At 38.4% G+C, this 15,676-nt stretch overlaps 1 protein-coding gene across 3 annotated transcripts in view; it reads right to left on the reverse strand.

Annotated features, from left to right (window-relative positions):
• Positions 1–15,448, reverse strand: part of SGCZ (sarcoglycan zeta) — a gene marked incomplete at both ends in the record, with an annotated part of 869,709 nt that extends 854,261 nt beyond the window's left edge. For all 3 annotated transcript variants that reach the window (XM_079726475.1, XM_079726476.1, XM_079726474.1), the window contains one exon: positions 15,410–15,448. In XM_079726475.1, the coding sequence (XP_079582601.1) occupies positions 15,410–15,448 (39 nt within the window). The remainder of the gene's footprint in view (positions 1–15,409) is intronic.
• Positions 15,449–15,676: the final 228 nt, after the last annotated feature.

The raw sequence follows: 15,676 nt of genomic DNA on the forward strand, positions 1-15,676 counted from the left end.
GCATCTGCCGCTCCCCGTCGCTCTCGTTATGCCTGAACCATGCCCTCCCCTCCGCCCCCATCTATGGAAAAATTGTCTTCCATGAAACCGGCCCCTGGTGCCTCAAAGGTTGGGGACCACTGGTCAAAAGTATATACTAAAACCAGAAGTTTTTGAGTTAATTAATATATGTGGAATTGGGATTTCAAAGGTCATTTTTATAGCTCTCTTTAAATAAACCGATGTTTATAAAAATAAAAGTCTTACTCCAAACTTCTCGTTACACGGTCCTGTTCCATGAAGTATGAGAATCACAGATACAGTAGCAAGAATGCCTTCTTACTAACAGTTATCTACAGCAGTGGCAAAGGGGGACTGAAAAGAGTGGAAGTGAAGACATCAAAACCACAGGGCTCTAGCAAATGGGTCCTGCCTCACCTCCACCTCTAATAGTCTGGGTAATGCTGGTTAGAATCAGAGACAAGTCAGGTCCTAAGCATTCAGTTTCTGGACTGTTTAGACTCAACTAGGCTATAAGTTTTTAGAAAACTGCATAAACTATTGTACATTGAAATAATTTTATTTGCTTTAAGAAGTAGAAGTCAATATGAAAAACCCCAGAGTTCCTCTGGATTTAAGAAGAGAGGGATAATATTAAAACAGATTATTTTAATCCCAAGTGAGAGAAATCAAAATACGCGAATATGTGTATGAGGAAGGGGAGATAGAAGAGGAGTAAAAAGCAAAATTTATTTTCCAGGGAATATAACAGGACTCCAAAAAGAATGGAATTCTTTCCTCTCTGTTGGGTTTCATTCTTTTTCAGCAGCAGAGTCCACAGCTGTGCACTGCACTTAGTTGACTGAAAGCTTATTTTCCAGCCATTTAAAATTCTAGCAACGTGCCTTGCAATAAACCTTTCTCTGCTCCAAACTCAAAAAAAAAAAAAAAATTCTAGCAATGCTAAAAAAAAAAAAAAGTCCACTTTATCATCAGTTAATCCAATAAATTCCAAAAGGGGATATACTGCCCCCTAGAATGAATATTTAAAATGTATTGAGACATTTTTGGTTGTCATAGTGATTGGGCTGGGGGTTGGGGGGAGAAGAATAAAATCCCAGCAATGTGTGGAACAGTTGTGTACCAACTGGGGCTTGAATCCTAGTCCACTGTACACATTTTAAAAATAAAAGTTAGTAAATTTTTACACAATTAATGAGCTGTCCAGGAATACAACATCTATATAAATGGAAAGAACTGCTGTCTTTTATTTTGTTCAGAATTTACCAAGAGGTCCTCACAACTTCAAAAAAATATCATCAGGAAAAAACACTCTTGGAATTGGAGTGGCATACACATCTCTGTCAATCTTAAATTGCAGCTTTTGCATTCACTGTGTCCTAGCATTTACATTTTGAAATACATAGAACCTCATCAGATAATGCTTTCCTCTTATTTCCTTTTATTTCTCCTTTATATTGCAGTTAGGGCATGGTATTTTCAAAATTATGTGCAAGTAGGTTATACTGTGAAAGCACTTGTAAGAGAATTCTAAAGGGGGTTTTGTAAAAATTATTTGCAAGTAAGTTATATTATCAAAGTATTTTATGAGATAATTTTAAAGGAGGCTTTATAAAAATTATTCGCCATTAAAAGTGAATATTGGATCCAATAGGGTTGAAATCAAGTTATTTCATCCATATACCATGGAGAAGGAATTTAATTGGTCCCGCTTGAGGCAGATGTATTGCCATGCCCCAATTAGCTATAGTAAAGTAGCTAGACTCAAGAAATTAGAAGAAGAGCAGGCCATCCCAGCAATGCAGACAAACAGCCTACTATAGATTTTTCCTGTAATGTTACAGGTCTGGCACAGGAATAATCATAAATGATATCATAAATTAGGTCACTTTCCCCAACTAGCATTTACTCACTTCCAGCCTTCCACTTTTCCCTTCCCTATTCCTTTCTCTACACTTACAAGGTATTTTTTCTGTTCTCTGATTAGGTAGGACCTCATACCAGGCCCCCTCATTCATTCAATTATTCACTCCTTCATTCATTTAATAAAACTTCTAAGTGTTTACTCTATGCCAGGCATCCATCTAAATACTGGGAATGGAGTGATCAAACAAGATCACTGACTTCATGGAACATATACTTTATAGCAAGAAAAAAAATAAACAAAAATATTTTTTAAAACTTACTTTGGAATGTGAAACTGTCACTAAGAGAAAATGAGACGTGATGATATGATAGGGAATAACTGGGAGGAATTTCTTCCTTTTCTGTCATGGAAAATATCCTGTCCTATGAAAAAATGCCCCCAGAGAGTCCTGCTCGGCTAGCAAATCTGATAAATGTTTGCACTCAGATATTAATGCTCATAAATGATTTAATGCATTAGCTTTCACCAGCAGTTACCTATCACAAAACTAGAAAAGATTCTTTGCAATTATTTATTTTAGCACCTTCATTTTACATTTACAACAAAGAGGCTGAAAAAGGATGAAAGAAATACACATCAGAAACACTAACCAAAATAAAGATGTGTAATAGTACAGTGCTTTAGTTAAAGGTGATCTATGTATATTAAAATCAGGAAAAAATAAAATTACCAGAAATAAAGAGGTCATTACATAATAATAATGGTCTCAACTCACCAGAAAATATAACAATTTAAATCTGTACATATCTGATAACATAGTCTCAAATATATAAGGCAAAAGCTAAGAGATCTGCAAGAATGCCATCATAACAGGAAATTTTAACATATCTCTTTCATAATTACAGCTTAAACAAACAAAATAGAAATATTCGGGAAGGTGAAAACTATGTAACTAATAAACTTAATCTAATAGGATTTGGCCTCCAACAAATGAAAAGATATACATTCTTTTCAAGGAAACTCAGAACATTTATAAATATTGAACTTCTGACAGTTAAGCAATTTTCACCAAGGCTAAAATGACTGGTTATCATACCAACCATTTTTTCTACCACACAGAATTTAGTTAAGAATGTAGAGTGGAGTTAAATATACAAGTGTGCAGAAACACAAAGAAAGAAACAACCATCTCTTCCTGGGTCTAGGTACCAGTCAACAAGCAGAAGTTCTCTCGGCAAAGAAGCAGAGATGTAGTCTAGGCAAGTGAATATAAAATATTATAAAAGAGGAAACGGAACGGGCATGATCAAGGAGAAGTGAGTTATTCGGTGACATTATTGTAGAATGTGTGTGTGTGTGTGTGTGTGTGTGTTGGAAGGTAGGTAAGAGAGTGGTCATAGAGCAGTCTCTATATCATGTTGTATCATGTTGAGGAGTGTGGACTATAAAATAAGCAACAGGGAATCGACAAAGACTTTTAAGCAGGTGAGGGACCAAAGATTATTATCTTATCCTGAAAGGGAGATCTGAATTGTGGAATGAGGATTGCTTGTCGAATAGGCTGGACAAAGGCAGGTCAGTTAGAAAGTGTCAAGAACCTGGCTGGTTCCTTAATAAGGAATAATCTCCCTTTGAAGAACTATGAACAGATCTTGCTTCCTGGACTTCCCCATTCTTGTAAGTTACATTCTCTTAGGAGATCCCTCACCAGCCATCGTTATCACCAGCCATCTTCAGTGAGATCTTGGCTCCCCATTCCTACTTTGAAATATGCATATCTAGGTTACCTCACTCTTATTAGCCCATATTATAAGTCCCATGGAACAGTGAAAACACAGCTGTGATGACTAAGTAGCTTTTCCTGAAAGACTAAGGATATAAAAACAAAGTAACTGTGAAGCCATCTAAGGGACAGCTGAGATTTACAGGTCACTAACAAACCAATTTCATTAGCTGGGATGTGCATTTCAGAATACAAACACCTTGGCCTATATTTATTGAGATTGCTTCATATTTTTTTCTATGCCTCTCTGCCTAGGTAGGTGGCTTACTCTGTTAACATATGGTCCTTGGGCCACCTCTCAGAGACAGAGCTGTCAAATTCCCAGAGGCATATAAAAATGTTTGACTATAAGAAATCTGATCAAAATGTCAAAAATACAGAAAATCAGCTAAGGAAATTGTCAAACATAATTCTTGGTTCTGGGACAGTGTAATGCAAAGATTTCATCAAGACAAAAAAAAAAACTATAAAATGAATCACTATTATCTACAAATGATCTATGGCTCCGTTCTCCCAACCTGAACATTTTAGTCATAATTAATCAGTGGCTTCTATCAGGTCTAGATTCCAGAAATCATCTTTTCTTCATTTTTGAGGGTATCTTTTTGCATTTCTAGAAACCTCTAAATCCCTTTCTATTCAGCATCAGGCCCAGCCTTGGTGCGCCCGTTTCCATTCTTTCCCAACTTACTCTGAGATGACTTACTAAGAATAAGAAAGAGAATGTATAATTCCCTTAACAGTGATTCCAACTATACCCCTAACCCTAGGGCCACAACTGCAACATCGCATTAGAATTCACTGCAATAAGACCAGCATAACTGCCAGAATAAGACAGAGAACATTCAACAAAAATTCAGAATAAAGAAGATGAGAATTTGATCTAGGGTTTTAACAAAAAGCGTAAAAGGGGATAACTCTGACTCTGTGGTGTGATGGATTTGCGGATCAATTAGATGAATGGGATGAGGCAATGGGATCAGAAGAAAAGGATCCCAAGAGCACCAGTGGGGGTGCTTAAGTGAATAGTGAAACACTAAATGAACAGAGAAGAAGTTTTGTTAGACTGAGGTGAGTGTGAAATATCCAGAAAGGGATTTCTAGAGTAGATTGTTGAAGACTAGGGAGGAGGAGATGCATATGGTCTTTAGGCCACCAAAGGTGTAAGGTGGATGTGTATTATTGCGTATCGTCGCCTTGCACGTAAAAATAGAAGCCATGAGTAGATAAGACCACTTAGTACATAAAAAGAGGGACCTGAAGAATACCATGGACAAAATCTCAGGCAATAGGAACTTTGGAGCTTAGGGTAAAAAGTAAAGATTTTGAGAGTGAAAGATCAAATTGGAATAGTTCATATATTGCATTCCCATTGAAAATATAAAAAAGACAAATTCTTGCTAAGAATTTGGTAATGCATATATCAAAGATCTATAAGAGTCATGTCTACTAACACCATAGTGAATCACAGGTTTTGTAATGTAATAATTTCGACACTGGATTATTTAAACCAAAGAGAAAGAGAGAATTACCAGTTAAGTCAAATGTTTTTTGGGGAGAAGCATCATGTTTATTCTGTTTACTTGGAGTCATTCTTTCTTTTTCAATTAAGCTTTAAACTGTTGATAACTTTCCCAAATTTTAGTTGATGTTTCTTCTTGTCATCTTCATTCATCCGTACTCCAATACTATTCATCGTAAAACAAGAAGTGGAAAAAACAAGATCTCAATCTTTGGATTTTTGATCGCACTGTGCATGTTGGAATACACTTAACATACAGTTCTACGACTTTGAATGAGCACTGAGTTTAAGATAAGATGGGTAGGGCATCTCACTAAACATCAGAAAATGAGGCAAAGAAGACAAAAAATTATACACTGAGCATGATCACAGATAATTTTGACAATTATGTAAGTCTATGAAACCAAGTTAAAGTATAGCATTAACTACTTAATCATTTGAGATAGAACATCATTGCATATAACGTTACGTTTTTAGCATTCTTGAATCATATTTTTCCAAAGGTTGCCGAAATTCCCTTCTGGTGTGTATACATATGAAACAGGTATTGAAAAAAAAATGACTAGTTGTCAATGCTAAACGCTTTAAAGTCAGTTGTGTTTTTATTTATTATGTGCAAAGAGCTCCGCTTGATTTAGGAACTAAATGAAATAAATATATATGTAGCAACATAGCAGTATTTCTAAAATGAAATAAGGTTTTTATAGTAATTGGGCTCAGATGCAAATGAAAGATCCTCACTTGTACTCGCCACCTGCCAAAAATGTGTTTAACTAATCCAGCTGTATATTTCACATACATAATTACTAAATGCTTAAAATGTCTCCCAAGAATGCTTTAATAACGAGGACGTTTATGATTAAGACACAACACTATTCGTGGAACTGCTTGCTCTTTGAACCACGACACAAGCATGAACTTTAAGAAACTTGATGAGATAAAATACCTCAAAGCCCAGCTGCCTCTGCTGCCTAGAGCAATTCAACTGATCAAAACATTGATTTTTACAAAGCAAATCTGAAAAAAAAATAAACAATATGCTGATTCAGATGGGCTCATTTATTTTAACTTTTCTTAAAATAATGTCTCCACACGAGACAAAAGTCATAAGCATTAGAAAGGCAGAGATTTAGAAATGTAGGTGATCATTCTACACAAAGGCCAAATTTGAGAACATTAAGAACTAATAATAATGATTTAAAACAGAATGTCTTAGAACAAGTAGAAGTTTTGATACCATAAGTGCTAAATAGCAGTCTTTGGGTGTACAGTGAGTTTCATTTTGTGGCAAGCAGGTTCACAAGTAATGCAGCTATTATGTGCAATGGAAATCATGCACACAGCATAACTGGATATACACAGCGTGCTAATTCAAACTTTTTAAACTTTGTAGCCCCTGACAAATGGGAGTAGATGCCTACAGAGGTATAAGCTGCTCAGAAGAGATGAGAAATACTGAGGTATGTCCACTGAAACATTATGAAAATAATTGAGTCTCTGCAAAAGGTCTTAATAATCTCTAAGTATATACAAATTTATGGCCACTAATTCTTTATGAAAGTATTTAAGAATAGTGGGAGAAAAAAGTATTATGAGGCTAGGAATTAGGTTAAGACACAAGTATACTTGTTAGAGCTGGGTCACACACTTGCCTCTGAGCTTTTTAGCAACTAAGGCAAAGTAGAAAACACAATCAGTTTTATGATGAAAAAGATTAAGATTGAATACCAACCGGTTGCTGAGAAGCATAACTAATTCTGGTACTCAGACTAGATAGTATTTCTCTCTCCTGAGTCTCACATTGAGAGGGATGTGGAAACCCAGAATGTAATTCAGTAAGTCTTAGATAAGCAATTTCTTACTTGGATTAGTTAGCTTCTCCTTCTGACTTGGATTTTAAAAACCCTCAAATACTCTGAGTAGATAGAAACTTGTGGAATTGCAGTGATAACAGTATTTTCCCATTCATTACATTGATTTATTAAATCATGTTTCACAAAAACACTCTTGCTCATGGCAGCTGAATGGGTTGTTTCTACCCAAGAAAGAATCAAAGGCTCTTTTATCTCAGGTAGATAATATGTTTTTTACTAGCCATTCTAAACAAAGACAGAAGTTTAAAAACCAATATGAAAAGAAGTATGATAATGTGTGGGTTAATATTGAAGCATTACGTGCCTCCAGCAAAGAAGATGATGGTAGGCTCTTGCCTCTCTTGGATTTAAGGTTGTGTTTCTAATTATTTAGGAGTAACCCAGAATGTTCGTGCTTTACAGCCATTAATAATTCAGCCGAGGCACTGACAAAGCAGGTGTGCTTGTGCGACGCACTAAGAGTTTAAGTCAACCTGATCCCCCACCCAGAAGCCAAAGCTCAAATCAACTTGGTTGTGTACTCTTCATTATGTCACTTAACCAGTCACAACTGTGTTCTCTAGAAGGATGCCCAAATCTAGTTCTGACAATGAATGGGAAGAAATTAGAGAAAATGATGGTTCTTAGGCAGAAAATATGTGTTATCATACAATCATACCATCTAGTTAGACCCTTAAATGTTGAGACTTGCAAAGGCGTTGAAAAGCGTTCTTCAAAAACGATATTATTCAATATTGATCCCCTTAAGAATATAAAAGAAATGCCCCTCCAAAATAATGTTCAGTTATCTGTATATCTTCATTTATGATTGTTGGTATGTTAAGTCTCAAAGATTGCCAGTGAGAACTTCAGTTTTATTATGGATTAAATCATCTGGTATTTATTTCCAGGTTTGGGGGCTATCATAAAAGCTACGTACATAATAATTGTAGTGTAAGTATAATCATTTAGATCTATTGTTTTTTTTCAATTTCAAGACTGATACTAAACATACAACAAGCTGAAATGCCAAAGCCATGTTAGAGGTTAAATCCAATTTATGGCCCTAACAAAATCAAAATTATTTGCAGTGATTCAAGAGGCAAGATAATGAGGAAGACTCATGGAGCTAGACAAAATATAGAGGGTTTATTTTAAAAGATTGGTACAAGGTTATGAAACTGCTCTTCAGTGGCCTAAATTCATGATTTATCTATCACTTTCTCTTAGGTTTTATCCACAACCATCAACCAACAGTAATTTGACCCAAAGTAACTGATTAGGAATGAGAATATTAGTAAAAAAAAAAAAAGAAAGAATTCTTCTGTAACAAGAATAAATACTATGAATATGGCTCAAATACTGTCACTTTTCTTTGCAACAAGAATATTAGAGGGCTTCCCTGGTGGCGCAGTGGTTGAGAGTCCGCCTGCCGATGCAGGGGACGCGGGTTCGTGCCCCGGTCCGGGAGGATCCCACATGCCGCGGAGCGGCTGGGCCCGTGAGCCATGGCCGCTGGGCCTGCGCGTCCGGAGCCTGTGCTCTGCAACGGGAGAGGCCACAACAGTGAGAGGCCCACATACCGCAAAAAAAAAAAAAAAAAAAAAAAGAATATTAGAGAAATTCAGTGAAAAATATCTACCATAAGAAGTTCTACAAACATCCTGGAATTCTAGCCTACATATAAGAGCATAGTATTTGGATATAGAGAGCATAGATTTGAGTTCTTATTCCACTTTTTATTCACCCTGTGATCCTAGGCATGTTACTTTATTTTTCTGAGTCTCCATTTTGGTACCCTTAAATGAGAATATAATATTCAACAGACAAATTTACTATGATGTTCAAATGAGCCTATATTTGGGGAATAAAAAGAGCCATATTAACTTTATTTATCAATTTGAAAATGATTTTCTTCCAGGAGGGCACAAAAATGTCATTCTCAAAAAAGTATTCAGAGCCCTAGACTCGCAGACTTGGAAGATAGAGATCACCTGGTCCTGAGGTTTTTACTTTGTGTTCCTCAGTCTTACAGTTCTAGGCAATGTCCTGGGGTCAAGTGCAGGGGCAACGGGGAAGTGGGTTAGACAGAGCCCCCAACCTCTCCTGCCCCCACCAGAACGGCTCCCCTTTTATTGATATTAGATATTGCACTTGTTTAGAAGATACTGCTTGAACAAGTTCTTTAGCTGTGGCTAAAAATGATTACAACAAAACCCAGGAATCAAATCCAATTCCTACCTTGCAATACCACCATCGCCTGAGAAACCTGTGATACACCCAAGGGGCCACCTCTGGTTGATGGCAAAGCCAGGGTTTAAACAAGGTCTTCTAAGTACTCCTTCAACAAGATCTGTGCCTTTCCCACCATACCAATGAATCCCCTTAAAGGTTACAAGCTGTTAGATTTGGAGTGAGAGATTTAGTACATTGGGGTGCTTCTGACTTCCAAATGCCACTGAACTCCATTTTGGTGTGGGGTGATTGTTTCAATTAATATCTAAGGCTGAAGCTTCAGCTCCTGTTTCACTGATGGGCATTGCCATGGCAATTAAAGCTCTTCTGGCTAGATAATGAAATCCTTTTTTAAAAAAAGATTTCTGATCTCAACTTGGCATGGAACACTCTAGATAACCTATTTAATTCCAACAAAGCAGTATAAATGTTCTAAAATCGGATCAGGGCTTACAATATTTTTCAGTCAATCTACAAAAATATAATTTAGGAGTATCAAGAAAACTCTCAAGACACTAGCACAGTTTTTAATTTTTAGGATGGGAGTCTCTGTAATTCTCTTGGAGGGATGGTAATCCTTAAGTTTGTTCATTCTGTGGTTGGCCTAGAAGTCTCTATTAAGTTTCACTGAGGATATAAGATTACCTCATGCTTCTAAACATTTGCCAAGAAAAAGAAGAGACTTAGAGTAAAATAAAAACTTAGATGTTAGTATGTTAAAACCTGTACTTGTATAAAATGAGGTAGCTCACTTTTAGTCACATAGAGATTTAGAAGCTAAGAATTTTGTCACAAACCAAGCACAATTCTAAACAATTAAACTTAAAAACTTGTATTTTGACACAAAACATTTATTCGTTTATACAGTTACCTATTTAAATGCATATACTCAAAAACTTCACAGAGATTTGAACAAAAGTACATGGTCATTTTCCTTAAGAACTTAAAGTTGTAAGCTCTGCTAAATCGTATTTTAGCTGAAATTCCAATACAGTATGAGAAACACCTCACTAAATATTATATAAAAGGCAAGCCCCCAAAGACGCATGCTGATTTATTGTCTTACAGCATGAAGCCATCTTGTGTAGCTATGATTTTGAGTCCATAAATCCTAAAATATTCTTTTTTACTGGGCCTTCAAAATTTGATGTATTTTCAATTGGTAAAGTCTGGAGATCAGCAAAGCTATAATAGCCAGTACAGAGATTGGAATATACACTTATTGATGACAGTGGCCCACTGAAGATGTCTAAAATTATCATTTGTACAACTTCCCTCAAAGGTATTTTTCTTAATTCTCTTTCCACTTATATCAAAAATGTTCCCTTATCCCTCCTAGCCATATAAAAAAATGAATGTTTCCCTAGGGCTACTTGACGTTTACTTTAACTTCAGTGAAACAAGTCTACACTCTGCATACAAAGAAATCAAGGTTAACTGTTTCTCCATCTTTGTGACTGGTCCCTGTTATGAAAAGAGAATTGGAACTTGACCTGGATGGACAAAAGTTATAATTCATTTAGATGTGAAAGAGGTCAAATAATTCAGTACTCACAATTACGTTTCCTTATTCTAAGCCAAGAAATGAATATATAAGGCAGGTTGCTAAAAATATGACATTTGTTGGAGAGTACTATTTTTCACTATGGAATGACTAACAAAAAAATACCACCTACTTACATTCATCACAAAGCCTCCTACACTGCAGTAAGCCGACTTTCCTGGGCTGAGTGGTTTATTGATGAAGCAAAAAAAAACAAAACAAAACAACATTTTTAGAATTCTTCTAAGTGCCAACTCTCTTATTTGATTGAAATTGTAGAAGAATGTACTATGAGACTTGGTTTTAGACCTCAGCATTTTTCAATCAACCACTTGTTTAAATGCCTATGCATTCTTTGGCTAGATTATCATTTCTCACCCATGCACTTTCTTAATGACCCAGTTGTATTATTCAGGGAAGCTTTTACCTCTCAAGTTTCAAGCTCTTCATAAATGGAATTTTATTTAAATGAAAGAGATAAAATTAAACAACAGTGACTGAACTATATTTAATTAACTCAAACAAGTACAATTATATTTATTGAAAAGTTGTCTCATGCACCTCAGGATTAACTATGTAGTTTATAACTATATAGTTTATAATTTTGTACCTTAATTGATAATTAAGAAAATATTCCAGAAGCATACTGTTTATGTTCTACACGTAATGGAAAAATTCCATTTTAACTTTTAACTTCTAGCTAATCATCCCATTTCCTTTAGTGGGAACAGTTCTGACAAATAAATAAATAACAGCTGGTATAATACTGCAAAAATTGTACTATACTCCTGATGTGTTTTATGTTTTTGATCTCAAAGCAAATTACAGTTATCCACAAATATACACTTAGCATCTGAAAGCATAATTTCTTGATTGCCAAATACAAGTGAATTAAAACATATTTCAAAAGCTAAGTAAAAGAATCGCTGAAGACATATGTGTTACTTAAACATACCATTTACTCAGCCTAATATCTCTCACAAATAAACACTACAAAAAGCAAATGTATAAGTGCCAGCTCTACAAATTAGTGGCATTCTGCGTTCCAGAGCCTAAGATATGTAGTTTAAAAGAGGGCAACCCCAGAGCTAAAATAAAAGCTAAAGTTATTCTTTTAAATATCAACTACTAAGAGTACTCTGTAACTCAGAGATATTCCAGGACAGAGGGTACTTTCCTTAATACCAATATTCATTAGCACTCACATTTCCAAAGCAGTCACCCATATGCTGAGTTGTTTGATGTTGTTTCTTCTTGAAAACAAACACCAGGGCAAAATCCAGAGTAAAGTTATACATTTATTGGAGAATGAAACAGATAGAGATCAAAGGGAAAAGAAAGACCAGAATTCTTTGAATGAGAACTCTCTCCCTTCGACACTGATCTGTTTCATCAGGCACGTGTGTGCAGAAGAGAAGATGAAACATGCTTGTCTTCATTAGCAAGTTTTATATAAATAACTATATGTTAGTTTCCCACCAGTAAATCTTTTAATATGCAGATTAAATTTAGTTTTATGATAATGACAGCAATAGCTTACACTTAATTATTGAACCTTATCTTCAGTTTAAAAACTTGCAAAAGGTAATACTATTTACTAAACAGCAGTTTTAAAAATCAATATCCACACATGCAGCATAGCAAAAATATATATATACTCTTTGTTAAAAATCTCATAGAGAGAAAATAGTCTGGCACATAGATGAAGAATTAGCAGAATCTTCCTTTCCTAAAACCTGAGGCAAGCAGCTTCAACTAATAATGACACTAATGATCTAAAACTAAGCTAAATAGAATTCTTATAGTATTGTGTACATTTATGTATCCATCAAATCCCAGTGAACACTGTTTTTCTTTTCATGTATTTAAAGCATCTCAGAAACAAAAGTACTTATGCAAATCTGTCTTAAAGTGAGCATCCTTGGAGCATCCTTGGATCACAGGAAGAAAAGCCAAAAAGCAAATAATGTCAAAAATAAGTATCCCCAGCTTTTTTCTCCCCTCTCTCCACATGAGGGACTCTTCAGCAAGAAGCCACCAGAAAATAACTTCAACTGGAATGGTCTAGAAAACCCAAGCCAATGGATTCTGCTGATAAGAGGAAATCCAGACAAGTTTTTCCACATGCAGTGCACTCATCTCTGCAAAGTGTATATATTCCAGAGTGTAAGTGTTTTAAAGCCTCCTTGTTCTAGGAGTGTAGTCAAAAACATGACAACACAAATTTTATTTCTCAAACTGGAGGATCTCAATGTTTTCTAGTAAGGTTTGACTACCTTTTCTCTCTTGCCAGTTTTGACTTTTCACAGCATTGTGGCCCTCACATAATTTTTCAGCACACTCAACAGATTTTTGCCTCTGACATTCCTTCATTTCTTCCCCGTAGGTCATTGCCAAAATGTTCCCTTACACACAAGCTCTTCCAGTTTCTACTGAGTCTAGCACATTCTGGCTGTGAGAAGCCCTGAGTGAATGTAAGCTGGGATCTTCTACTAAACTGACAGAAGTTTCCACCGTGGGTTTGCTCTTTCACTGATTTAAAAAATTTAGTGATGCCAGGGTTCAGAGGGGGATAAGCTGGTAGGAAACTAATGGAATATCAGGGAAAGTGATCACCCCAAATCATTTTTCCCTTCCATTTCCCATGAGCAAAAGCTTGTCTCTGTACCATATTTTATATTTAACAACAACAAAAAAATACTCTGGATACTCTGCTTCTGCACTAAATGTACATCACAAATGTTGTTGATGTACCTCGCTCCCAAGAGACTGGGATGCTTGGGAAAAGGCAGCAAGAGATCCTTTCAAACACAGAGGCATTGCGTCCTACCTTAGTATACGGATAATAGGAGACCTCTTTTCCAGGCCAAGGTCTACGGATGGTGACCTTGGCCATAACACAGAAACTTATTGTTCCCCAACTTTAACTAGAGCAGCAAATATGTCTCCTCCCTATTTGCTTTTTCCAACAAACCCCAAGTCTTAAATGAAGCGGTGTCTTAGGTCTTCTGATCATCTTCCTCCACCCCACTTTCAACTACAATGGGTGGCAGGGCCAATTCTCTCTCTGTGCCTCCTTTCTCTCGTGTGCAATTTAGAGCCCCAGGAGATTTGGGGTGCACGTCCCAGGAGAACTGGGCTCCTGGCTGGGCAAGCTCATGCACTGTGGCCAGGGCAGAGGGCAGGCTGCAGACCAGAGGCTTTTGCCCTCTACAGGGGATTGCTCCAGCTCTTTTCTCTTACTGGGCAAACCCATTTTCCTGACATTTCTGGGAAAACCTCTGCTACTGAAGTTTACCCAGTTGGTGAGGATGTCTGAAAGTCCTCACCTGAACACAGAGTCCATCTGAACTGATCTCTAGTGTCATATAATCCCCTGAAGCAATAGAGTAGAGGTTAGAAAATGCCTGCGGGTAAAGAAGAGTGAAGAATAAAAAGAAAGGATGCTCCCAAGCACTGCCCCCTTTCCTGTTTTCTCATTTACAGTGAGCGGGACATTTAAATGATTTTGTGGTTTGCGGATTTTCTTTAAGTTTTTTTTTTTTTTTTTTTAATGGGTACTGCAGCGGTGCTCATCGTTTTTTTAGAGCCGTGCCCACAGACAGAGGGGCATACCGTCAGCCTGAACGCGCCTGCCAGCCAACCCCTCTCGGTGGAGCCGGGGACCCGGGAGGGAGAGGGTGCCTTGAGAGGACCCAGCGGAGCGGTGGGGGCAGAGTGGGTTCCGCGCGGGTTAGGACAGCTCCTTCTCCGACAGTGGGAAGGATGCACAGAATCTCCCTGGGTACCGCTTCCCGCCCCACTCCTTGCAGCCCAGACCCACTCCCGCCTCCCCGGCCCCTCCCCACTCCCCCAGGCCCGCTCTGCGCTGGGTGCTCAGGGCAGGCACGTTCGCTGTGCTCGCGTCCCCCGGGCCAGCGGGGGAACCTCTCCAGTCCCTTCGATTGCAGCGGGTCCCCCCGCTGCACACGAGTTCGCGCCTAGGGCCGTGCAACGGTGGCTGAGACCGTGTCAGTGCTCGGGGGAGAAAGGGGTCTCATGAAGAGCCGGAATGATAACGAGCCGTCGCTGCAGACGCCTCTGTATTGAGAATTTCTGAGCGGAAAGAGGCTGTCCCCGTGTCGGGCCAGGGGACAAGCAGCTCGGAGCGGGAAGAGGAGGCAAAGTGGCCGCGCAGCTCGGGCAACTTTGCTGGGCAACCAGGCGACAGCGGGCAGGGACTGTGCCGCCCGCCGCCTCCGCTTCCCCGGCGAGGTTAACGGGCACGCGGCGCCGGGTCTGGTACCCAAAGTGCTGCTGTAACTGACGAGGGGAGGGCAGGATGGCTGTTGCCGGGAGGAACAGGCAGTAGGGGGGGGACCTGGCCCGAGAGTGCACGCCGAACTCCAGAAAGCCGCCCTCCATGCTCGTCCTCGGCCCTAGGAGGGGCGCCCGCGCCCGGGTACACTTCACCCCAAATGCCCACTCGCCGTCCCACGGGGCCACCAACTATTCCAGCAGCGCAAGGAAGAGGCAGAGAAAAAAGACAGACAGGAGAGCAAGAGAGCAGGCGAGGGCCAGGAAGGAAGGAACGACGCTCCCCGCCCCCCCCACGAACATCACGTACCTTGAGTTCCTCAATGTCCAGGTTTGTTGATCTGTCCATGAAGCGAAACTAAAGGAAGTGAAGAGGAACCGGGCAAGTGGTACCAAAAAACAATCAGTCTTTTAGTTTCCAGCCTAAACTCAGCTTTATCCTCCTCCAAGCCCTGGCAGCATCTCTCAGTCTCATTCTCCGTGATCACGCCGCCTCCGCCGGTTAAAAATAATAAAAATAAATAAATAATAATTATAATTCACTTTGTTTTACTTCCTCAAAGATTTAGTGACAGGT

Source organism: Hyperoodon ampullatus (assembly GCF_949752795.1).
Source record: "Hyperoodon ampullatus genome assembly, chromosome: 20".
NCBI classification, from domain to species: domain Eukaryota; kingdom Metazoa; phylum Chordata; class Mammalia; order Artiodactyla; family Ziphiidae; genus Hyperoodon; species Hyperoodon ampullatus.